This window comes from Equus caballus, chromosome 19, assembly GCF_041296265.1.
Source record: "Equus caballus isolate H_3958 breed thoroughbred chromosome 19, TB-T2T, whole genome shotgun sequence".
Lineage (NCBI taxonomy): Eukaryota > Metazoa > Chordata > Mammalia > Perissodactyla > Equidae > Equus > Equus caballus.
This window is the reverse complement of record NC_091702.1, coordinates 47894630-47918845: the sequence shown is the minus strand read 5'-3', so window position 1 is coordinate 47918845 and position 24216 is coordinate 47894630. Positions and strand designations below refer to the sequence as shown.

Here is a 24216-nt window from a genome sequence, read left to right as displayed (position 1 = left end):
CCAATTCTCCTCCAGAAGTAGATAAGAAACAAGAGAAAAAAACATGAGACATGTAGAAATCACAACTGCTCCACTCCATTCCAGTAAAAATAACAATAGAAAGTATTTCCTTATTTCCTAATTTTCTTACCTAACAGATCCATCTTATTTTCCTCTATGAGGCGATTGACCAGACCATTGGCTCTCTCAATTGTGCAGACAGCAATATCCAAGGAAGAGAAAGGCCCTGTTGGAGAGGTACTGCCCATATAACCGTCTACTTTTATTCCTACTTCCTGAAACAGACTCTGAATTGAGTAAAAATGAACAATATAGGTGAAAATATTTGAAATTCATAATTGTAGACTGGTTCTATCCTAGAACACAGACATAAGTATCTAAAGACATTCATCAGATTACTGTTAGTTGTTCCTGACCAGCACATGCTGGTTCTTTTTAGAATCATATACTAAAAATAAGAAGCTTAGAATTGACAAAACTCAGTACAGAGATTTTCTGTTAAGATAGAGTCAAATAAAATTAAGTATGCCATTTTAATGATAGCATTTAACAATCAAAGCAGTTCTAACAGCTATTTATAGAAAATTGGAAAAAAACTACATTAAGCACTAACATTTTTAATCTAATAAGCAAAAACCTAGCTCTTTCTTTAACACTAATGTAACACTTTAAGAAATAAATTTATACTTCATGAGGAAAATATTCTCATTATCCCACTAATTTTTCATATAATGGATGAAAAGTTTTCAAAAGTCAAATGCAGTGGGACTTTGATGTTAATTTTTTTTAGTTCAACTTTTAACTAACATACCTTCTCAATAAAAAGGATCCTTTCACCATTTTGTTACTTTGGTCTAAGTTGATAGGTTGTTACCATATAGGATCAGCTTTGTTGGCTATTTGGCCTCTGAAATAATTGTTAAAAAGATTTGTAGAACCATAGAATTTTAGAGCTGTTCATTCAATAAAACGCTTCTGAATTAACCCACAGTACTAGGGTTAACATCCTCATTTTATCAAGGAAAAAACTGAGGCCCAGCAGATTATGTGCCTGGCCTGAAGACATAGTCAGTGGCAAAAGTGGGGCTAGAACCCACATTTTTTGAACCACAGTACAATAATCTTGCCATTCCACAGCACATTTTTTCACTGCAGAAATCACAATAATAAATTTATTCTACTTAATGAAACATTGTATTTGTAAAAATGCCTTAAAAGTGAGTATCACACAAATGAAAAATGTTATCATTCGTTTTTGCAGAACAGAGGAACAGATCACAGGCCTGGAGCTTTACCTAAGCACAAATGGATCTTGTTCTCCATCCCATAAATGTTCCCAAATGGCCCTCAGTTGGGATGGGACATGCTTCCTTAAACACTCTTTCTTTTCCATGCTTCAGTCTATCCTACTATTCAGTTAAAATGCTCATTCTTAATTTGCATGCTTACATGCTAATTGAAGTATTCTCTTTACTTCCTAAGGAAAAGTTTATAAATTTTAACACAACTTTCACCAATTACTCTTTTGATTTGATGGCTCTTTCTCCTTTATGCAATAATAAAAAAGTTTCCCTTCATAAATGGTAAACTTTTAAAGCTACATTGGGATGCAATAAAAGAAACTTTATTTTTCACTTGCTTTTATAATTCTATTTCAAATGAATAAAGCCACAGCTGCCAATAATGGGCCTTATCACAATTTCAAAATTAGTACAAGAACATTACCTGGAGATAGTATTTCTTCTCTTTAGCCACAGAGACAAAGGGCAGAATAAACAAAGCTTTCTTCCGCATTTCCAAAACTCGCTTCAAAATAAGTAACTCAGCAACAAGAGTCTTCCCAGCACTTGTAGGAGCTAAAAACATGTTATCCCACAAGGTTATCACAAAAAGAAGTAATATTTGATATACTGCATTAATAAATGTTTTAAAACATATCCAGTAACTGCAGAGCCTAAGATTAACCTACCATTAAGGCCCCAACTAGGATTGAAAAGTTTACACTCTTAAATGTCCCTGACTTTAAACTAGCTCTCTAGATAGTCTCACAGTGAATATAGAGAATTATTAAATAAATCTTTTTATCAGCAATAAATGATGAATAGTATTGAGTACCTAGCTTGTACCTAAAGATCCTTTCCGTTAAGTAATGAATGGTTAAAACCTCTGCTTTGAGGAAGAAAACGAACAACTTTCATACACTGTGATAGGAACTATAATAGAAGTTGAAGGAAAGGAGCTGTAAGAAAGTTTACGGAAAGGAAACAGAACTTATGAGAAGGAAGGTGAGAAGGGAAGAGGAAAGGAATGCTAAGCAAAAAAAATAGCATGGGCAAAGGCCTGGAGGAAAGCCCGGTATGTTCAGATGACAGTAATTTAGTAAGCCTGACATATAAAACAAGGAGGGGAGTGAATGAAGAGCGATAAATGTGCCACATGAAAGAGTTTTATAATCCCACCGTGTAAGGAGTTTTAGAATTTATCTTGAAAGCTATGCAGAATAAGTAGTGAGTTTTATGAAAAGGAATGACAAGCTCATACTTGTACTTTATAAAGATCACTTTGGCTGCAGTAGCAGAGCAACACCAGAGAGAAAAGATAAACATATAAAGCTACTGCAAAAACTAAGATGATAGGGAGCATGATGTGGAAGAAAGATGATAGTAAACTAGGTAAAAGAGCTAAAAACAGGGAGAAGTAGTCAGAATCACGACATCTGAGGTAACAGAAACTGGACATGGTGCTAACTGAAGTGTGCTGGTGACCAGAGTTGTGAATGGTCCCCAAGTTTTGGTTTAAGCAATTGAAATGGTCAGATCATTCTACCACTGCCACTAGTTAGCATTTACTATGTATTTTCTATATGTCAAAAACTGTTCTAAGCACTGTCTAGTAACTTGCAAGGTTACGAGCCAGTGTAACTCAACTAGTCTGATTCCCTAGCCTGAACTTATATCTACTGATAAGTTAATTGTCCAATTACTTTTTGCAGCCATAATAAAGAATCTGGATGACTCACAATTTCAGAGAAAATGGATACAAAGTGCATCTTACCAAACGAGTAGTTTCTAAAGTCAATATAGTAAAAAGGTTAAAAAGTATGTACGTCAGAGTTGCTCTTGAAAGCCCACATAAATCTTCCATAAAGTACATTACGTATTGTTTGTGTATACAATCCTGTACAAGCAGATCAATTTATAAACCTATAAAGTATAATGTTCACACACCGAAAAGCAACGGAGATCAACTGAGGGAAGAGCAGTTACATCTCCCATTGCACACTCACTCTGGGATATGTTTGTTCAGAGGAATGGCTGGCAGAGTAAGTTCTTGTTTGCCTTGCTTTCTAAGTTATTTTTCTTGCCTTTTCCTCTCAGCCATGTAATGCAATTTGAATAATTTAAACATACATATTATTTTAATACTTTCTCTAGTTATAAAGCACTGCCTCATCCACCTTTTAAAAAAATCATAACTACCTCGAGTATCCTTTACATTCATAATGTCTTTAAAACAGTAGAGAAATTAATTTGCACAAATTTGAATACCTGAATAGACTAAATTCTTTCCTTCCAGGACTTGTCCAAGCAAAAGGCACTCTGCCTGCCATTCAAACATCTTTTTTACACCAAAACTGTGATATTTCTCCAGAACCGCTGTAGGAAGTCCCCAGTTTGCCAAGAGCAGCTTGTCCATTTGATCCTCAGGAACTGTCTGCTTGCATTCCCCTTCCCCTTTCAGGAAAAAAGAAAAAAGGAATTAACAGTTGAACTCAGTTCTAACATTTGACTTCAGTAGGTAGCCCTCCACTATGTCCGGAATTCCTATGTGATGGAAGGAGGCTCTTGAAAGCACACCCGGACACAACGCACATCCCATACAAGGATCTGTAAGAAGCACTGGGCACTACTAGGAGAGAGGCCCCTGCAGGCGATGAGATTTGGCCAAGTAGGAAACTGTTGCTGTAAAGGTCGAAAGACCCAGAAACCACTTGAATGTTACTACCAGGCGGTCGCTGAGTATGGGCTGAAAGCACACCTTTCCGAACAGAAAGTGACCTGCCGCCCCAGGCCCGAGTCACAAACTGAGAAGGGGAGTAGAGGCCGAGTAAGCCGCGCGAACAGGCCACTCCGCGCGGTGAGGACACCTCCCGACGTGCGGCCCGGCTGAGCTGCCCACCTCGCCCGCCGCCGCCCAGAGTGCCTGGGAGTACCTGCAGCTCCGGCCGGAGGGCAGCCGCGGTCCTTCAAGCTGCGGCCCAGGCCCGGAGGTGGGCTCAGCACCGGCCCCGAGGGCAGCCGGGGGCTGTCACTGCTGTCACCGGCGCTTCCCGAGAAGGAGTCGGAGCCTGATGCTGAACGCCGCCGTTTCCCACTCCAGCGTGCAAGATTCATCGCGAACTCTTCTTGGCAGTTCAGGGAAAGCCACAGTCCCAGCGTCCTCCCTGTCGCGGGAAACCGGGCCTGGTGACAGGTGGAGCCGCCATCTTCCCGCCACGGTTTTCAAACTCAGGCCTCCTAGCTCGCCCCGGAACCATAGAGTTTTCAATGGGGAGAGTAACCTGAGAACCATAGAATCCTAGGGAAGGAGCGGCTCTCGCTGTCGCCGGGGCGTCTTAGACTACCCGCCTTTCACGTCAATCGTTGGTTAGAGTGAGAAAACCAGAGTTGGGCCTAGATTAAAAGAGGGAAGAAAAAAAAAAGGCTCTCCCTATAGAATCTGCGTTTATAATCAGACTGGCCTAAACATGTCCTTTTTCTTTTTATCTATTTCGAGTTTGAATAGCAAGTTTTGTTAATTTCGTAAAATAAGCTACCTATAATAGGTAGATCAGGGAAGTAACTTCTTAACATATTAGTATTTTTTTAATTATTACAGATTATGCGTGCAAAACATTAAACGAGTAAAACCTGAGATTTCCAATGGAGCCTAATCTGCCCCTCTCTCATAGTGTGTGATGGTAGGACAGAGGCTATTTCTGTACACAATTTCTACGTTAGCCATCACACACTGTGAGGAATATATGATGAGAGTCGGGGGCTGCTGGCCCATGGACTCCTTAGATAGCTGTATGAATGCTGCAAAGAAGGGGCCTGAATGATCGTCCTCAGCCAAGAACTTATTAAAGGACCTGTGCTCTAGCTTTTGGCAAGGTTGAATCCAATGAATTCTGGACATAAACTGCAGCCTGTTAATTACCAGTCCAATAAAAAAAAGACTCTAATACAAGTCTGAGAAATAGCCCTTGAGAATCAATTCTCCTGTGAAAACCTACCTTATGAAAACATTTTTTTGAGCGACAATATTCTAAAATTCCACAAGATGGAGACATTACTCCGTGAAGTAAATATTTTTCCTAGTTACCCTTTATGCATTCGTTCACTCAACTGTTGAGCATCTACTGTGTGCTAGGTGCTAGGTATATGGAAGGGAAATAGCATGAAAATGGCTCCCGCTCTCAAAGAGAAAGAGCTTAGAGAAGGAGACAAACATCAAATTAATTAATAATTTTAAGTTGTACTAATGCTCAGGCAGAAATGAACAGAGTGCTATCAAAGAAATAAAAGGGATCTTAATTTAGATCGTAGTCATGGAAGAATTTTATGGATGCCATATAGCATAAGGGTCAGGAGTGCACTCTGAAGCCAGTCAGGCTAGGTTTGAGGACTTAATAGCTGTATGATCTTGGGCAACTTGCTTAACCCCTTTGTGCTTCCTTTTTTTCATCTAGATGAGGAGGATAATAATAGTAACAACCTATTTGGTTATTATGAGCACTAAATAAATGAATTATGTGTAGAGTGCTTAGAACAGTGCCCACCACATAAAAAGTACTATTCAAAGAAAGTGATACAGGGGCTGGCCCTGTGGCATAGTGGTTAAGTTCAGCACATTCCACTTTGGTGGCCTGGGTTTGCAGGTTCAGTCCTGGGCATGGACCTACACCATTTGTCGGCCATGCTGTGGCAGTGACCCACGTATAAAGTGGAGGACGATTGGCACAGATGTTAGCTCAGGGCTAATCTTCCACAGCAAAAAAAAAAAAAAAAAAAAAGAAGTGATATATAACTGTTCTAATATTGCTCCCAAGATAAATCCAGGTTTTTATGGGAAAAAAAAATAAACCAAAGAAATCTCTCACAAAGTTATTCTATTTTTATTAGGTGAGCTATAACCAAATGAGGAAAATGATTAGGAAGGAATTGCAAGGAATGGTTTATATCATCCTACTAAGAAGACTAGAGAATATTTTAAACTTTACAATTTATTTCAAACATTCAACATCTATTTCTAATTTTTAAAAACTCTTAGAAAATACAGAATTCTACTTCTCAAAAATATTAAAGAATTTTTTTGAGGGATCAAAGATTATTTATTCATTCAACCAATATTTTCCAGTTACTGATTAAGGGTTGAACATAGAAATTGGAGCTGAGATCACAATGATGATGATAAACCAATTCCTGGTAGCACACATCATCAGGGAGACAGAAGTGAGCTGGTAACTTCAATTTTTAAAATCACATGATAAGTACAATGGGAGCACTAGAGAGGGCCACCCCATCCAGTGTAGGGAACTCAGGAAATCAAAGACTTCAAGGAGAAACCAGTCAGCAAAATAAAGGTGACGATCAGTAAGAGGGGTTGCTTGAAGAAGTCTGAATACTGTGTGCAAATGCTATAAAATCTCCAAAGAGGGGCCTGCCCCATGGCTGAGTGGTCAAGTTCACACTCTCCGCTTTGGTGGCCCAGGGTTCTGCCGATTCAGATCCTAGGCACGGACATGGCACTGCCCATCCGGCCAAGCTGAGGTGGTGTCCCACATAACACAGCCAGAGGCACTCAGAACTAGAATATACAACTATGTACTGGGGGACTTCGGGAGCAGCGGAATTTCTCAGCCAGCCAGGTGGGAGCCACCCCAACGTCCGCAGCCCTCCCTGGAGGAGTGAGGTCTGGAGCCTAAAGAATTTTTTTATGCTAACAGTTACCATAATAACTAATACTAACATACCAGAAGTATTTCCCGTCTGTCTTTTAATTGTGTCTGAGCTTATGTTCCTTGGAATTTTATCTGTGGTAATTCTTCAAAGTCTGAGTTAAAGTCATCTAGAAAAAAAATTTGCACAGATTTCTGTCAGTTACCTGGGAGACATATTAATTCTGAACTACATCAAACTTAATCTCTGGGTTAGCATTGTTTTAAGATACAGAAGTAGTAGAATGATGTTAGACATCCAGAACCAGATTTGGACAGGTTTCCAGCCTCACCATCTCAATCTGCAGGACAGACATTTCTCTGCTTTACTTGCTGAGGATGCTGCCCTTCTTGGGTTTTTGCTTTATACAGGAGATATGAGATCTTACCTCTCACCCTGTTATGAACCCCAGACTCCTAACCCCCAGAACACATTATCCATTAAAATCCATGCTCTAGACCACCAGGGATCAGCAGACATCACCATGGAAAACTTTGGTTCTAGTGTTTCACTTACTTCTTTACATTGATCATCTGATTATTTGACATTTCTATCCCACAAGGAATTCTCTGATTTTACCAGTTTTAGTCATGAATTTTAAAAGATGTATTTTTTTTATATAACATCCAGCATTTTAGGGAAAAGGTGCTTTACTAGAAGTGGTTTCTTGTTCAGTCTAATATTGCCAAAAGCAGAAGCAAACTCAAATAACAATTGATGTACATTCCAAGATGTCATCTGATTATTTTAGTAACTTGCACAAATAATGAAGAGTGATTTTTCCATTGAAATTGCAGAAGGCATGTGGAAAAATAAAATTTACACAAACCACATTTGTGAATTGACTAAAACAGAATCATCTACCCAGACTGAGTAAACTCCGTGCTTTTCACGTGAGTGGAAGTGATTTGCAAAAAAGTAAGAGCCGGAAAATATACAAGGTCAGAAATATGGGATGAGTGGTGCTGATTGAGTCTAATGTGTTCAGAATAAAGGAGATGCTAATTAAGAGGGGTTTGTGTTTGAAGTTCAGTGGTTCTCAACTGGAACAAGTCCAGGGGCTGCACATTAAAATCCCCTGGGGACCTTTAAAAATACTATTCTACTCCCAGAGATTCTGGCATAAGTGGTCTGGGATGGCCTCTAGGCCCTGGTATGACTGAAAAGCTCCCCAGATGTTCCTAATATGCTGCTGGAATTGAGAACCACTCGTATAATCCAAGGGCTGAGGTAGACTTGAGTTCAGGTGGCTTCAGTCAGGAAGTTTTAATAAACGGTTTCAATTAACAAGGAACTCTGAAAAAGACCTATTTCTCCACAGTGACCCAAAGAACTAGTAGAAATAGTTTACTTACGGATGGGGATGGAAGCAAAATTGAAATAACTTCAAAGGTCTAGGTTAAAACGTCAGAAAGCCAACTTCAAGATGGTAAAACTAAACAGTGAATGCCTGAAAAGAGACTAATTTAATTGAATCTGTAAAGAACACAGTGACATCTTCCAAATTCATCTACAGGCTGTTCTCCCACTTCTCACGTGGTAAAAGTTCTGACTGCTTGTGTAGTAAACACCAAGCAGACACTCTGAGGAAGAGGGCTATCTGGTGAGGCTGTGAATCCGAAGGATGTGGTTTTTGGAGCAGAAACAGCCTTTGATTAGATGGCGAGAGGGGTGAGTACTTTGACAGGGAAAAGTTATCAGAAGGAGCCCTGGGGGAACAACCTCCTGCTTGGTTTGGGGGTGGGTGGGAAGCCAGAGCACACCTAAGCAAGCACTCCAGGGCTGCCATTTGGGTCTTTGGAGGCACAGATTTTAGATCAGCCCTTATGGATTCTAAGGATTTCTCTAGATACTACTTTTTCTCTTTGATACACTCAACTCTTTTTCTAATCTCTTTTTTTATTTAGACAAAATTTCCCCAAGTCAGCAGCAACAAACAGGAAAAATGGGTGGGAGGATTTGCTTATAGTGAGCTTCTTTGGTGGAGCGTCACAGATGCAGGACTAGTCAGGGGTGCGTGTGTGCTCCCCTTCCTAGCCAGGGTGGACTCAACAGAAGCCTAGTGGGGACCCTAACCTTCTGCCCCGACCCAGCTATAATAAGGTCCTGCCCTCCCTTCTCCTCCACACCGCTCGTCTTCCGTGGCAGTGTCAAGGGAGGCTGAGTGGAGAACTGGGTCTTCCCCACCACCTGACATAATAAGGTGGTGCCCCCTCCATTATTGAGAAAATGAGACAGTATGAGAGACAGAAATTGACTTTTGAAAGAGATTCAATATACTGCTGGTGAGAATGCAAACTCGTGTAGCCACTATCAAAAACACTAAGGAGATTCCTCAAAAAATTAAAAATAGAACTACCATATGATCCAGCTATTCCACTCCTGGGAATTTATCTAAAGAACATGAAAATGTTAATTCAAAAGGATATATGCACCCCTATGTTCATTGCAGCATTATTCACAATGGCCAAGACTTGGAAACAACCTAGGTGCCCATCAATGGACAAATGGATAAAGAAGATGTGCTGTCTATACACAATGGAATACTACTCAGCCATAAGAAAAATGAAATCATGCCGTTTGTGACCACATGGGTGGACCTTGAGGGTATTATGCTAAGTGAATTAAGTCAGACGGAGAAAGACAAATACCATATGATTTCACTCATATGTGGAAGAAAAACAAACAAACAAACACAGATATGGAGAACAGATTGGTGGTTACCAGAGGGAAAAGGAGTGGAGGGAGGGTGAAAGGGGTAAAGGGGCACATAGGGGAAAAAAGAAAAAAAATAAAAAGAAAGAGATTCAGAGAGAGAAAGGAGAAAAGAAGAGGAATAGAGGAGAGGGGGAAGGGAAGGGAGAAACAAATAGGTAAGGAGTGCAAGTGAATGACAGGAATAACAGAAATTGGTAGATAATAGATAGGTGAGAGACATTGAAAAAGAGAGTAAGATACTGAGAGGAAATAAGAGAGACTGAAAGAGATGTTGGGATAAACTATGAGATTTCTCTGTACTATGTTCTCTCTTTCTGGAACACCTGCCAATCATTGTCCCATTTCCTAGGTTGACTTTTTAATGCTTAAATATTTTCTTTCCTATTGTCTATTGCTTTATATTTTTGCTTACTCTGGGTACACTTCTTTTGTCATATGGTGAGTTTCCTTCTTCTTTCTTTGGTAGGCTGCAGAGTGTGAGTCTAGTCTTCTGTTTCTAAATCTATGGTTTAGTCCAGGACCTATGCCCTCTGGGCTAGCTGATGGGAGGAGTGGGAAGGGCCAGTGTCAGAGTCGCCCTCTCAGTCCAGAGAAGCGTAGTCCAACAAGGCGATGGTTGCTACTGTGGTCTGAAGCAGGAGTCAAGTCTATTACAGTCATAATTAACTCCCCCCACATGCCAGAACAGTGCTTGTTGCCCAGTAGGCATTCAATACATAAGTGATGAATAATGTACAGCATGTTGACTATAGTTAATAATAATACTGTATTGCATATTTGAAAGTTGCTGACAGAATAAATCTTAAAAGTTCCCATCACAAAAAAAAATTTTGTAACAATGTATAGTGTCAGATGTTAGTTAGTCTTATTGTGGTGATCATTTTGCAATATATTCAAATATTGAATCATTACATTGTACACCTGCAACTAATATAATATTACATGTCAATTATACCTCAATAAGCGAGTAAATAAATATATGAAATTGGGGGGAAAAATGATGAATAAATGAATGAAAAAACAAACAAATGGGTGAATAAGTAAGACTGTGATCAGTTTGAGGAAAATGGTGGCAGGGGTGGGTGGACACCCCAAACAAAATTAAAGGTCAATGAAAAGCATCAGCCAGAGTGATAAAATATATATATCAGACTTTTAGTACCATGACTAAACAAGCTGCAGCTCAGAAAGTTAAGAAGATGAGAGCAGTTAAAAAATATAAAGAATAGAGTAGGAAGGTCTATAAATCTAATGGGAATTCCAGAAGAAGCTAGTAGAGATAAAGAAAGAACATATTCAAAGAGATAATGTCCATGGCTCGGAAATGTCCATAATTGAAGCAATTCAAGAGTGTTTAGATTGAAGACATGTGGTGAGTCATGGATAAGATAAGTAAGAACAAATCTTACCTTAACACTTGGAGGTAAAAATATAGACTATGACAAAGCACAAATCTTTTAAAGGCAACTAGAAAGTCGAGAAAGATCACCTACAGAGGGATAATTTTGACTGTCAGCAGACTTCTCAAATAAAAGAGTTCTATCCTCATCTAACCTATTATGCAAGATTGACAATGTAATAAGTATGTTTTCAGGCAAAGAAAGTTTGAAACTGTTTACAATTGATAGACCATCACTAAAAGAACTACTAATGATTCCACTTTAGAGAGAATAAAACTGTGCCCAAGAAGAAGTAGGAGGATGAAAGAAGCAATGATGACCAAAGAACTTGATAAACAGATGGTTAAATCTAAATAAATATTTATGACAAAAAATAATGATGACTACTTTTAGGGGGATGAAAGCAAGTTTGATCTAAAATAGTAGACAAATATAACATGAAAGATTGAAGGTGGAGAATTCACTGTTAAAACTCCAAAGAGCATTTTATGGTTTGGGAGAAGCTTAGAGAAACTGATGGATTTTTTATTTTTTTAAATCAAGTATGTATATGAAAAAATTAATGGTAACTTTAAATCTTGCATATAACTGACATACTGTTGTGGGAGAGGGGAGAGAATAAAGTGCAACCATTCCAACAGAAGGCAGGAAAAGTTGGGGGGAAGGCCCCACAAAGATAAGGAAGTAGAAATCTGTTCAAATATATTACTAATCATTATCCTATCGAACATAAGTGGATTTAATCCGCGTTAAAATTCTCAGATGGCATTGCTGTTTTAAAGAGACTCACCTATAACTTTAAATAACCAAGTGTAAAAGTAACTATGTGGTGGTATCGAAAGGACACAGGAACCAGCTTAAATGGTTGGCCAAAGGTAGAGACTTTGAGTACAAAAAGAATAATGACTCTATTTCCACCAATAGTTATATTAGTCTTTTAGCATACCTTTATTGGATGAATAAATGATTGAATGAAGAATGAAGGGTAGGCCATTATAGGTGTGTCTGGGTGGTGCAAGGGTCTGATTGTATCAAAAATTACATTTAAATACACCATGTTTCACATAAGAACACACTAAAGAAACTGCCTTTCCAGAGAGACACATCAAGCAGGCTTGAAAATGGCCACTGCAAGTGGATTCAGGACAGGTAAGCACGGAGAGGGGAGGGAGGAACAATGGGATCTAGAATGTGAGGTTTAAGTGGTCAAAAAGGGTTCAAAAGATCAAAGGAGCAAGATTAAAGGATGCAAATCACTCAGCTCCATTCCCACCAGAGGGAGATGATAGAGAGAGGGTTGCAAACTGAGAATGGAAGGAAGATCAGAAGGTCTGATTGCCTCCTGAGGGGTAGTGTCTGCTTTGCAGGGCTCCCAAACTTCCCCAGTCTGTGCTGGCCTGGCCTTTGCAAATCCTCATTAGAATATCCACCGTTAGAAACTCCATCATGGCAGCAGTTTTTGCTTGTTTTGTTCATTGCAGAATCACCAGACTTACATAAGTGCCCATTTGTGAGAGGCACACAATGAATATCTGCTGAGTAAATGCAATGCCCTTGCTGGCAATTCCATCTTGTGCTCTCCACAGCCCTGATCAGGGAAAACTCCTGAGTCCAGTTGAAACATATACTTGTTTGTTTAATATGCTACTTTAGAGGCCGGCCCCATGGCAGAGTTGTTAAGTTCGGCGCTCCACTTGGGCGGCCCAGGGTTTTGCCGGTTGGGATCCCGGACAAGGACATGACACCGCTCATCAGGCCATGCTCAGGTGGTGTCCCATATAACACAACCAGAGGCACTCACAACTAGAATATGCAACTATGTACTGAGGGGCTTTGAGGAGAAGAAGAAAAAGAAAAAAAGAAGATTGGCAATAGATGTTATCTCAGGTGCCAATCTTTAAAAAAAAAATATATATATATATACAGAGTTTAATGTGTTAAAAAAAAAATGCTAGTTTAAGCTATAGACTCTCAAAGCCCTTCCTGGGAAAGGGGATGGGGGGTTAGATGTACATGCAGGAGTCAGTAAGACCTGATTCATTCCCTGTTACACTACTCTAGCTGCCCAAACTTTACGAGCCTACTTCTCTTCATCTGTAAGAGGATGATAACAACTGTCCTTTACCCCCTGTGTTTGATGAGGATTAAATGAATCACATGTATGAAGCACTTTGATGTCTGACACATGGAAAAATGTCCAAATGTAATTTTATTATTATATTGTATAACATAAAATGTTTTTATTGTATGTTACTGCATCATTGTATTACTGCATTTATTCTGAGGATTATATTGAAGAGCAAATGCTTAGCTGAGTCTAATTTCTCTTCAGTTAAACGCCAGGCCCTGGCCTGCTTCTATTACTGCTTTTCAAACTTTTGCTCTCAACCTCTTTAAGTTCTTAAAATTTATTGAGGACTCCAAAGACCTTTGGTTTCTGTAGTTTATATCTATAGACCTTTACCACATTAGATTTAAAATTGAGAAATTAAAAAGTATTTATTCATTTCAAAATCAAATGATAAATGCATTACATGTTAACTATATTTTCCACCAAAAAGAAAAAAATGAGTGAGAAGAATGTCATTGTTTTACATTATAGTAACTTTGTCTGGCTTAATAGTCAGCGGAATTCTCTTCTGCTTTTACATGTATCTTTTGTGATATATTGTTTTTGTTGAAAGTGGCCTCATGCAGATTATGTTGAAATCTGGCCTTATGCAGATATGGTGTTAGAAAAGAAAAAAGGATTCTAATAGCCTTTGTGATGATTGTGGATATTCTCTGAAACTACAAAACAATCTCAACAAGCAGTAATTTCTTAAAGATTAATTGCTATGTGAAATTTGAAATTATATCAGTGAACTTTTCATAATGTGTCACATTAAAACCCATTCTGAGTGGATCTTTTACCCATGCGTGGTTTTGTAACATCATACACTGGTCATTTGCAAAATATTGGTTTACTGAGTTATGAAGCTCTTGTAACTGTATTCCACTGTATGTTCATGATAGAATGAGAGTTAAAAACTATAATAACATCTTAATAGTATTATGAAAACAACTTGACCTCAGGAAACTCCTGAAAAGATTTCAGGGATATCCAAGGACCTCCAGAGCACTCTTTGAGAACTTACGCTATGTCATCCAAACTTTCAGAGTAATTGCCGCTCTTTGTCTCTCTCTCTCTTTTGCCCCACTATTTCTCCCCCATTCTCCCTTCCTCTCTCCTCTCGCTCATAAACTCTTTTCTAATCTATATTCTCCTCCCACTGACACATCAACTCCTCATAGCCAATTGTTTCCAAAGGTGAAATAAAGGAACAGTAACTGGAGCAAATAAATGAGTGGGTAAATAAAATTGCTTTTAGAAGGAAAAGAACATGGTGCTAAGAAAGAGATAAGAGAACATGGAACATGGTGAAGTGGGGAAGAGGATAACTTCTGCAAGTTAGTGCTGTTTAAACTGAGAAAAGACAGGCGAGCAGGTGTCGACTAGGTGTTAAGTGGGAGATAAATAGGGGGGATGAGCACATGCAAATACCTAGAAACAGGAGGCTCATGATTTGTTCAAAGAATTGAAGGAAGTCTAGTGTGGCCAGAACACAGAGAGCCAAGAAGAAGAGGGGAGAGCTCAACAGGTGCCTAACATTTCCGTGACAAGAATACAAATAGAGGCAGACTGCCATATATCTTAAGTATTTAAAAGTTGTAAATCAAGCTATCAAACTCTTAAGTAAAATATGTTCTACCTGCCCATCTTGACAAATATATCTTCCTAGAAGTTGAAATTCAAATTTCAAATTCTTAGGTTTTTGAAGTTCCACAGCAGAATGCAGCAATGGAGGGAGAGCTAGCCCCAGCCCTTCCACCCTCATTCTCACTCCTGTCTGCCTCCATAAGGTCAAGGCTCTGTTGACATCCCTTGACCAACAGTCACCCCTCGGGCCAGGGTGGGTGCACACTGACAGTATGTTCTCCCCTCAGGAGGATGAATTCAGGGAAGAGGCTACGCAGGCCTGGGGCCATTTGGCAAAAAAGCCTGTGTTCTCTGGTACAGGGAGTATGATTTAGAGGTGGACAGATAGTTCAGGTGGTCATGACACTTTTGTCCTGCAGACTCCATGCCCAGAGGGGAGTGGCACATACAGAGAGAGCTGAGAGAGGCCCTTTTAAGGTCTTGTTACTCAAAGTCTTATTTGCAGATCAGTAATATCAGCATCACCTGGGAGCTTGTTGGAACTGCAGGATCTCAAGCCTTACCCCAGACCTACTGAATCAGAATATGCATTTTAACGAGATCCCTAGGTGATTTGTATACCTATTAAAGTTTAAGAGGTGTGGAACTCAATGAAGGGACTTAAGACAAGGGCTGCTTTTGCCCAGGTCTAAGGGCAGCACTGCCTGTTCCTATAAGGCTCCCTAGGCCAGGGTCCGTGAGAATGTGGGATTTATCCCACCTGCACTGGAGAGTCATGGAAGGGTTCTCAGCAGTACAGTTACACGGTCTGAATCGCTTTTCTAAATAACAAGAGTCTCCATCCCTTGAGCGTTACATTGCAACAGGCTTTGTGATTTACTGATAGTTACCAATAGGCTCTTAGTGAATCCTCACTATGGCCTTGTGAAGTAGAAATTATAATTATTTTTCAGCAGGAACAACAGCTTATAGAGGTCAAGTCACTTTTTCTTTAAATTCACAGAGGTACTATTTGAGTGACCTGGGATTCAAACCCAGTGGCCTTGAATACTTTGCATTCACAGAAATGAATGAGCTCATCACTCCTTACACACAACGCCCCCACCAATCTATTCCACAGACCTACCAATGCAGCTCTCTGGTGCCCAGATGAACAGAGGAGCCCCTGGGACTCGCCAGACCCACTCTCATATCCACATGAGTGATTATAGCATTGACACGATACAACAAGACCAAGTTGATCACAGTGAGTACAACGACCGTCTGCCTGCCCTCTAGTCTGACCCCCAATTCTGGGGGACCCACAGCCATCCTCAAAGGAGGGACAGTTACAACATTCAAATGAATCCCAAGTGCCTTTGGCTCAGACTGAATCCCATTTTCCAGGATGAATTAACTGGCAACACAAAAAATAGGGTACGCTAGTCTGGGTCCTCTAAGAAGAAAATGTCAAGATAGGATTAAACCTGCAAGGATTTTATTAAGGGAAATGCCAGAGAGAGAAAATGCAGAGGGAGTCAGAGGAGGCTGGGAGAGCTATCAGACCATGACACAAATCTGACCCCTAGTGAAGAAGAGAAGGTCGAGCAGAAGTATCCTAGACCACCCACCATCCAGTCTAAGTTGGGCAATGCTGTTGGCGAAATCTGAATAAGCTTTATGGATTGTACCAATGTCATTTTCCTGGCTTTGATAGGGTACTACAGTTATGCAAGATGTTGCCACTCGGGGAGGTGGGGTGAAGGGTGAACAGGACCTCCCTATACATTGTTTCTTTGTAACTTCCTGTGAATCTGTAATTATGGCAAAAGAAAAAGAAAAAAACCCCCACTAGATGATGTGATAATTTTTATTTTTAATATTCATATATATTTCAAATAACTTAAGAGAAAATTAGTCTATTATATTTAACCAGACATTTACTATTCCTGTGGCTCTTCTTTCATTTCCAAAGTTCCAGTTTTCCATCTTATATCATTTCCCTTCAGTCTGAAAAATTTCCTTTAACATTTCTATAGAACATGATTACTGGCCATGGATTCTCATAGTTTCCCTTCATCTGAGAATGTCATCATTTCACCTTCACTTTTGAAGGATATTTTCTCAGGATACAGAATTCTGAATTAACAGTTTTTTTCCAACACTTTAAAGATTTTGTTCCACTGCCTTCCTTAGTTTCTGATGAGAAATCTAGGGTCACTTGATCTAGTCTAATTGTCTAATTTATCCATCTTTTCATGTATAGACTGTTTCAACAATCTCATAAAGAAATACCTCCTACTCTGAGTCACAAAGATATTTACATACGATCTCTTTTAATATTCCCAAAATTTCATTTTTGGCTAAGACATCTGGAATGTTTTCCTATGGTACAAAGTGTGAAGCGTTTTTCAGCTGAGGTAGAGGCTCCAGAGGTTAACTTCATTTGCCTGAGGTCCTTAGAGCAAGACCATGCCCCTTGAAAAGATTGCTTTCCAGTGAATGAATGACTCCATCAGTTTCCCCCTTTCTCATAGGCTTTCCATCTCAGATTTCAGAATCCCTGATGAATGGAATGGCCCCAGATAATCCCCAGCCAGACCTTTTTATCAACTTGGATGATTCCAGCATGAACTTGATACCACAGGATCCAGCTGATCCCAGTAAGTATAACTCTCCTTTGCCCTCCCTACTCCACTGTTGCCCTCTTCTCATGGGCCCTATAATTATATTTTGCATTTGTTTTAAATCAGCGATTGATTGTTCTATCTTCTTTTCAAAAATCTATTCAAAACATGTTCCCATTATAAAAGGGGAAGTTATAAATTTCATATCAAGGTCAAGTGACTTTGGCCCATGCTTGACAAAATTATTATAGATAAGCTGAGGACAGAAGATATGGGGCAAGTGAGAACATTTTTCTAGGAGAAAAGGACTGAAGCATAGGGAGATAGAAATATAGAAAAACCCTTTTCCAAGGTAGGATACGATTCTGACGCCAATTTCGATGTTCGGGTTTTTTCCCCACACCAAGCAGTTCTCCAACACCAGCTGGGTGTCCTACAATTCAGCTCAATTCTGACACTACCTACCTGGAGATAGCATCAGATTCCACAGCTTAAGGGCTCAATCCCACAAGACTGCCCCCGCTTCAGATGTCAATGGCAAGTCCAGGTTGTCACCTGTGCTTCTGATTGACTGGCTATAAATCAGAGGTTCCCATGACCCCCTCTTCGGGTTTAATTAATTTGCTAGAGTGGCTCACAGAACTCAGGAAACCAGTTTGCTCACTAGATTACCAGTTTATTACCAAGGATATTAAAAGATATGAATCAACAGCCAGATGAAGAGATACGAAGGGTGAGGTACCGAACAAAGGAGCTTCTGTCTGTGAGAAGTGTGGTGCCAAGCATGGTGCCACGGGGGTGTGTTCTGGTTCACCAACCTGGAAGCTCCCTGAACCCCCTCATTCTGGGTTTTTATGGAGACATCATTACACAGGCACGATTGATTAAATCATTGCCCATTGATGATTGACTCAACTGCTCCAGCCCCACTTCCCTCCCAGGAAATCCGACGATGGGACTGAAAGTTCCAACCTTCTAATCAGGGTTGGTTCCTCTGGCAACCAGTCCCCCATCTTTAGGGGATTTCCAAAAGTCACTTGGTTAACATAAACCCAGCTGTGGTGGAAAGGGGCTCGTTAGGAATAACAAGACACCTATTTCACCTTTATGGCTCTGAAGCGATTTCAGGAACTAAGGACAAGAAACCAAATATTATAACAAAAGATGCTCCCATTGCTCTTATCACTTAAGAAATTCCAAGGGCATGGGGAGCTGTGAGCCCAGAGCCATGGATGAAGACCAAAATATACATTTATTATAAATCACAATACCACGCGGAAATATTGTGGTCCAATATGTGGGTAAATGGGGAAACGACCCTTCCCCCTTTTATTGAAATGAGCATATAACAGGAAAATTGACACAGCATTGCCTTGAATTCTATAACTTACCTATATTTTTGTGTTGTTATTAGTCTTTCCGGGTCTGCAGTTCTTCTTTAGCAAATTTTGGTAATTGTATTTTCTTGGAAATTTTCGTATTTCTCTACATTGCCATTTTTTTAAATGTTCTATAAATTTTCAAGTCATCTCCACATATTTAGTTATGTCTCATTTCTTATGAACGTTTTCCCAGAGGAGTGAACAGAGCTTCAGAAAGTCTGGAAAAGGAAAAACCCATTTGCCAGACAAGATAGACCAGGTTCCTGAATAAATAAGTGAAGAGAGGAAACCCATTTTGAAGAGTGTGCTCTATTCAGGTTCAGGAATATGGGGTTTCTTCCCATTTTCTAAAAGAAACAAAGTGTGAAAAAGAAGAGCAAAGCTACTGTCCACTGTCCTGAGGAGAGGTAGGGTAGGTAGGCTGAGCACCAGAGAAAAGGGTTTGCACTGAGGGTCAGTGCAGGGCAAACTGAAACTCAGGGGAGCTAGTTTCCAGAGTGAAGAGATTGAGTACGGAGAAAAGTGAAGAGGTAACATTTCTGAGCAGGGACAAACTAAATCTCAGAAAACAGAGGACAGAGCACTGTTACATAGGGCTTAGCTTCCCAGAGTCAAGACCTAGGATCTTGTTGTTCCTGGATTCCAAACCTGGCTGGAGGAAAGTCATAGAAGATTCACAGCTGTGGTGTTCTGGGGTGTTTGGGTAGAGGGTAGTGTTAGTGTAACCACCTCCCCACTATCTCTTCTCTACAGCAACATAGAAGTAGCACCAAGAATGCACCTCATTCACTCACAGACAGCATGAAGAGTTGGAGGCTCTGTTTAGCCACCATGTTTCCAGATAAAAATCTCCAGAAGGAATTGGCTTTGAAACTCAACCTACCGGGGTCTACAGTAAAGGTCTGTCTAATCCCCTGAGAGAAGTGCTTGGTATGCCATCCAAACCACATTCTACTATTCAGCCTGGAAATTCCCTCCATAACACAATAATAACATTTCATTTATTGAGTACTCACTGTGTGCTAGTACTGAACTGGGCATATATTGGCCTCACTATCATCTAGTTTAAAAGATGAGGAAAAGTGAGGTTCAGGGGCAAAGTGACTGGGTCACAGAGATAACAACTAGTATAACTGGAATTAGAATTCTAGAGGTCTTGTACTATAGAGCCCAAATAGAGGAAGGACTGTCATCCAGACAGACTCCTTGTTTAGGGTCCTCTCAAGGAAAACCCTGCAGTCTGTTATTCACAGCACTACCAACAGACAAATAACTCCCCCCAACCTCTGAGTCTGCTAAGGCCCCAAATGTTTTGTTGGAGTATTCTCCCCTGTAGTGGGCTTCTAAAATAATCTTGAAAAGCCTTCACTTCAAATTCCCGACCTTTCCCTAGATCCTGGAACTAGCTTCTCTTTAGAATTCAGGACCCTTTCTCTGAATCCCCAGCACAACCTCTGAAACATCCCCCTTTCTTTCCTTGTTCCTTCTCTGTGGTCCCAGTGCCAATCCCTCACTGTCCCTCCTACTAACTCCATTCGTGCCTATCTCTGCGCTCTCAAAACTCAGTGTCATGGTGACTTAAAGAGGGCATGAGGGTTATAATCTGGCTTTTTTCACCCGGCAGAAGCCTCAAACTCCTTATCCATTAACAAACCATAATCTCCCCTCTTCCTCTACTCCCAGACTTGGTTCAGGAACGGGCAATTCAAACTGAGGAAGCAGCAGCAGCAACAACAGCAATCACTAAAGCAACAAAACCAGATCCTTCCAGCCAAGACGGTGCCCAACTCACCCACAGCATCAAGCAGTCCTTGTTCTTTTGTTTCCTGCAGTTTCCGATTTCTGTAGCTCCTTCCACCTCAGCCCTTAGGCCCTTCCCATGGGCCTGGGACTCGATCATCACTGAGAGTCCCACAAGAGATGTCCAAATGCAGGATCTTCAGTTGGAGAGACTAGTGGCCTCAGTTCCTGCCTTGTACTCTGATGCCTATGACATAGCCCAAATCATGAAACTGTATAGTTTTCCTGATGAAGATGAGATATCCAGCTCTTCTTTTCAGTATCTGTATTGGTATCTCTCGCCCACAAGGCCCCAGCTGGAAGAACAGAGTTCCTCTCTTAGCATCTTTGCTGGTCTAGGAGTAGGTCTATCCCCTGGGCAAACCTGGTCCAGTATGACAAGCCAGCATTTTGCAATCAACAGTCTAAGAGGGGTTCTAGAATTCCAGAACCCTTCCAGTATGGTGGACTTTGGAGTTCTTTGATTAAAGTACTAATAAATACCAGATTGTATAGAAAAAGGATCTTCTTGCCTCTTGTATATGCCTCTTTTCTTTCCTTTATCTGCTTCTTAACCTGAATATCTGGGTTGGTGTCACTTTGATTTCCATGGAAATGTAAAAACTAAAGTTTTTTCCAAGTATAACTCAGTACTACACAATCAGGCCCACAACTATCCCTGGGGAGAAGGCTTCTTAGTCCTTTAGTGGCCAATGAGACTCCAAAATCCCATCTTCCCAAAAATATCTTAGATTTTTTTAAAGTGTCAAAAGCCTTTAAGGGTCATTCAGTTTTAATGTGAGAAGGCTATAAACTTACATTTTATTTCCAATCTTTAGGTCCGTGGCTTTCTAAAGGGTATTTTCAGTCAAAATGCAAGGGGAAATCTCTATCACCATTAGTTTTAATACAGTATGAGTCCATATGTAGTAAGAAATACAAAAACTGGCATAGGAAGAGATGAAACAGATTTTTAAAGATGAGATGATCACCTAGGAAAACTGACAAAATCATTAGTCAAACATTAGAATGACAGTTTAGCAAATTTTCCAGCTATATGTTAACCCACAAAATTAACAGCATTTCTCAAAACCGATATTAAACACATAAAATAAGTACCTCCCAATGAAAAATATAAAGTTTTTGGAATTAACTAAGAAAATTAAGACCTCTGTAGGGGAAACTTCAAAACTTGAATAAAGGACATAGGAAATACTTTGAATAAAAGGCATTTGAGGCCACAAAATAATGAATTTAAAAGGATTGAAATTATATAAAGTTTGTTCTCCAAACACAATGGAACAAAATTAGAAATCAATAGCAGAAGAAAATTCAGGAAATTTGTGAAATTTACAAATATACAGACACGCCTAAATAACAATAACAAATGGAAATACAAATAAGAAAAAGAAATCTCAAGGAAAATTAGGAAATAAAGGTGAATGACAACAAAAACACAACATGCGAAAACATTGGATGAAGTTAAATCAGTGCTTAGAGGAAAATTTATAGCTGCAAAAGTCTGTGTTTAAAAAATAAGACCTCAAATCCATCACTTTTTTTTTTTCACTAAGGAAGATTCACCCTAAGCTAACATCTGTGCCAATCTTTCTCTATTTTGTATGTGGGTTGCCACCACTGCATGGCCGCCAATGAGTGGTGTATGTCCGCACCTGGGAACCAAACCTGGGCCATGAAAGAAGAGAGTGCTGAACTTAACCACTAGGCCATGGGGACAGCTGCTCAAAAACCTTTATTTAAACAGGAAGGAAGCTGGCATAGTTATATTAATATCTGTCAAATTAAACTTTAAGGCAAAACACTTTGTTGGAAGTAAAAGTATACTAGATAAGGACAAAAGGAACAATTAAACCTGAAAGATGTAATTCTGAGTTTGTATACATTTAACAACATATTCCCAAAAGGTACAAAGTAAAAATTGACAAAATTCTTGGGGAAACTTAACAAATACATAATCATAATGGAAGATTTTAATACAATACTCAATAACTGATAGGTCAAATGGATAAAAATTTGTTACAGGTAGAGAAGATCTTAACTACACAGTCAATGAGTTTGATCCAGTGGAAGTATATAGATTTCTGCATCCAGCTGGTAGAGAATACACATTCTTTTCAAGCACATAATGACCACGTAGCAAATCTTAACAAACTCTGAATCAACAACACACAAACAGCATTCTTTGAGCATACGGCAATTTAATTAGAAGAAACTCCAACCTCTCCATTTAGAAATTAAAAAGTACATTTCTAAGTCATTAACCAATCATGGAAGAAATGATAATGTGAATAATCTGGTATTGTATCTTACATAATAACAACTGGGTCAGGATTTACTGGGGGACACTAACAGAGACAGTAGCAGTAGCAGGTTTGCAGGTCCCTGTTACTCATCACATGCTGGGTCATCACAGAGGGATCTTGTAGGGCAAGACTGCAGACCTAGAAAGTGACATTGGGCCTCAGGCTGTGAGGATTTTTTGTTTACTGGGGTTTTTTTTCACTTTTGATTTTTTAATAGCCTTTCTTTTTTAGAGAAGTTTCAGGTTCACAGCAAAATTAGAAAGTACAAGAGATTTCCTGTATACCCTTTGCTTTCACATACACACAGCTTCCCCCACTGTTAACAACTCACACCAGAGTGGTACATTTGTTACAACTGATGAACCTACATTGATACATCATTGTTACCTAAAGTCAGTAGTTTACATTAGGGTTCACTATCGGTGTTGTACATTATATGGATTTTGACAAATGTATAATGACATGTATCCACTATTATAGTATCATACAGAACAGTTTCACAGCCCTAAAACCCCTTTGAGCTCCACCTATTCACTCCTCCCTCTCCCCTACCTCCCAGCAACCACTGACCCTTTTACTGTCTCCATAGTTCTTCCTTCAAATCAATAACTTTTCACCTTATGAAAGATAAAATAATGAGAAACAAAATAAAAGAGGAACATTAAAAAGGACATAAAGAAACATGTAGTACATATCTGGACTACACTTAAATGTTCTATCGCGTGCCCAGTCCTTATATTTCACCAAATCATCTAAGCCAGATTCTGTGCCAAATACCAAAATTCTGTCCACATCGTGTTGTCCACTATCAAATAGAAAAAATGTTCACCATTGTCAAGAAACATACTCATCAGAAATCACGTAACCATTTCTCTTTTGGGGAGCTGGGGGAATAGGAGGAGAAGCTTGATTCTTCTTTTGCCTCCAACTTCTAATATTGCATGATAAATTTGGGAAAGATGACATTGGAGAACAAGCTGTTGTATCTAAATTAACTAAAGAATCCATAATTAATGCTCTCAAAGACAGTTGTGAAGGACTAGCCACCTCTTTTATATTTGCCATAGCTTGGTAAACTTTTGGTTTTGAGGGGTGGGAGGGATGACTGTGCACACAGAAGAATTTGCAAACTGATAGGTTACCATTTTCCAGTACAGTACGCAGCCTCTCATTTCACACTTCCAGTAAGTTTTGTCACCATACTTCCTACCTGAAACCAAACTGTCAACCAGTTATTTTATCTTTTATGGCAAAATTGCCTTACATCCTATTACAGCTATGAGTCACTTAATGATGGGGATACATTCTGAGAAATGTGTCATTAGGT

General features: G+C 39.6%; 2 protein-coding genes across 2 annotated transcripts in view; one reads left to right on the top strand and one right to left on the bottom strand.

Moving 5' to 3' along the window:
- Positions 1-21474, bottom strand: part of POLQ (DNA polymerase theta) — a 115731-nt gene extending 94257 nt beyond the window's left edge. Inside the window, exons 1-6 of the mRNA XM_014732866.3 lie at positions 20579-21474; positions 7016-7110; positions 4214-4673; positions 3549-3734; positions 1726-1856; positions 131-287 (exon numbers count right to left, since the gene is read on the bottom strand). Of these exons, the coding sequence (XP_014588352.3) occupies positions 131-287; positions 1726-1856; positions 3549-3734; positions 4214-4394 (655 nt within the window). The 5' untranslated portion in view covers positions 4395-4673; positions 7016-7110; positions 20579-21474. The remainder of the gene's footprint in view (positions 1-130; positions 288-1725; positions 1857-3548; positions 3735-4213; positions 4674-7015; positions 7111-20578) is intronic.
- ARGFX (arginine-fifty homeobox) lies at positions 15927-21081 on the top strand. The gene is given in 7 exon segments (XM_070242512.1): positions 15927-16044; positions 17315-17440; positions 18103-18278; positions 19554-19612; positions 19614-19686; positions 20470-20662; positions 20665-21081. Coding segments are annotated over 7 exon segments (1131 nt in total). The 3' UTR covers positions 21051-21081.
- Positions 21475-24216: the final 2742 nt, after the last annotated feature.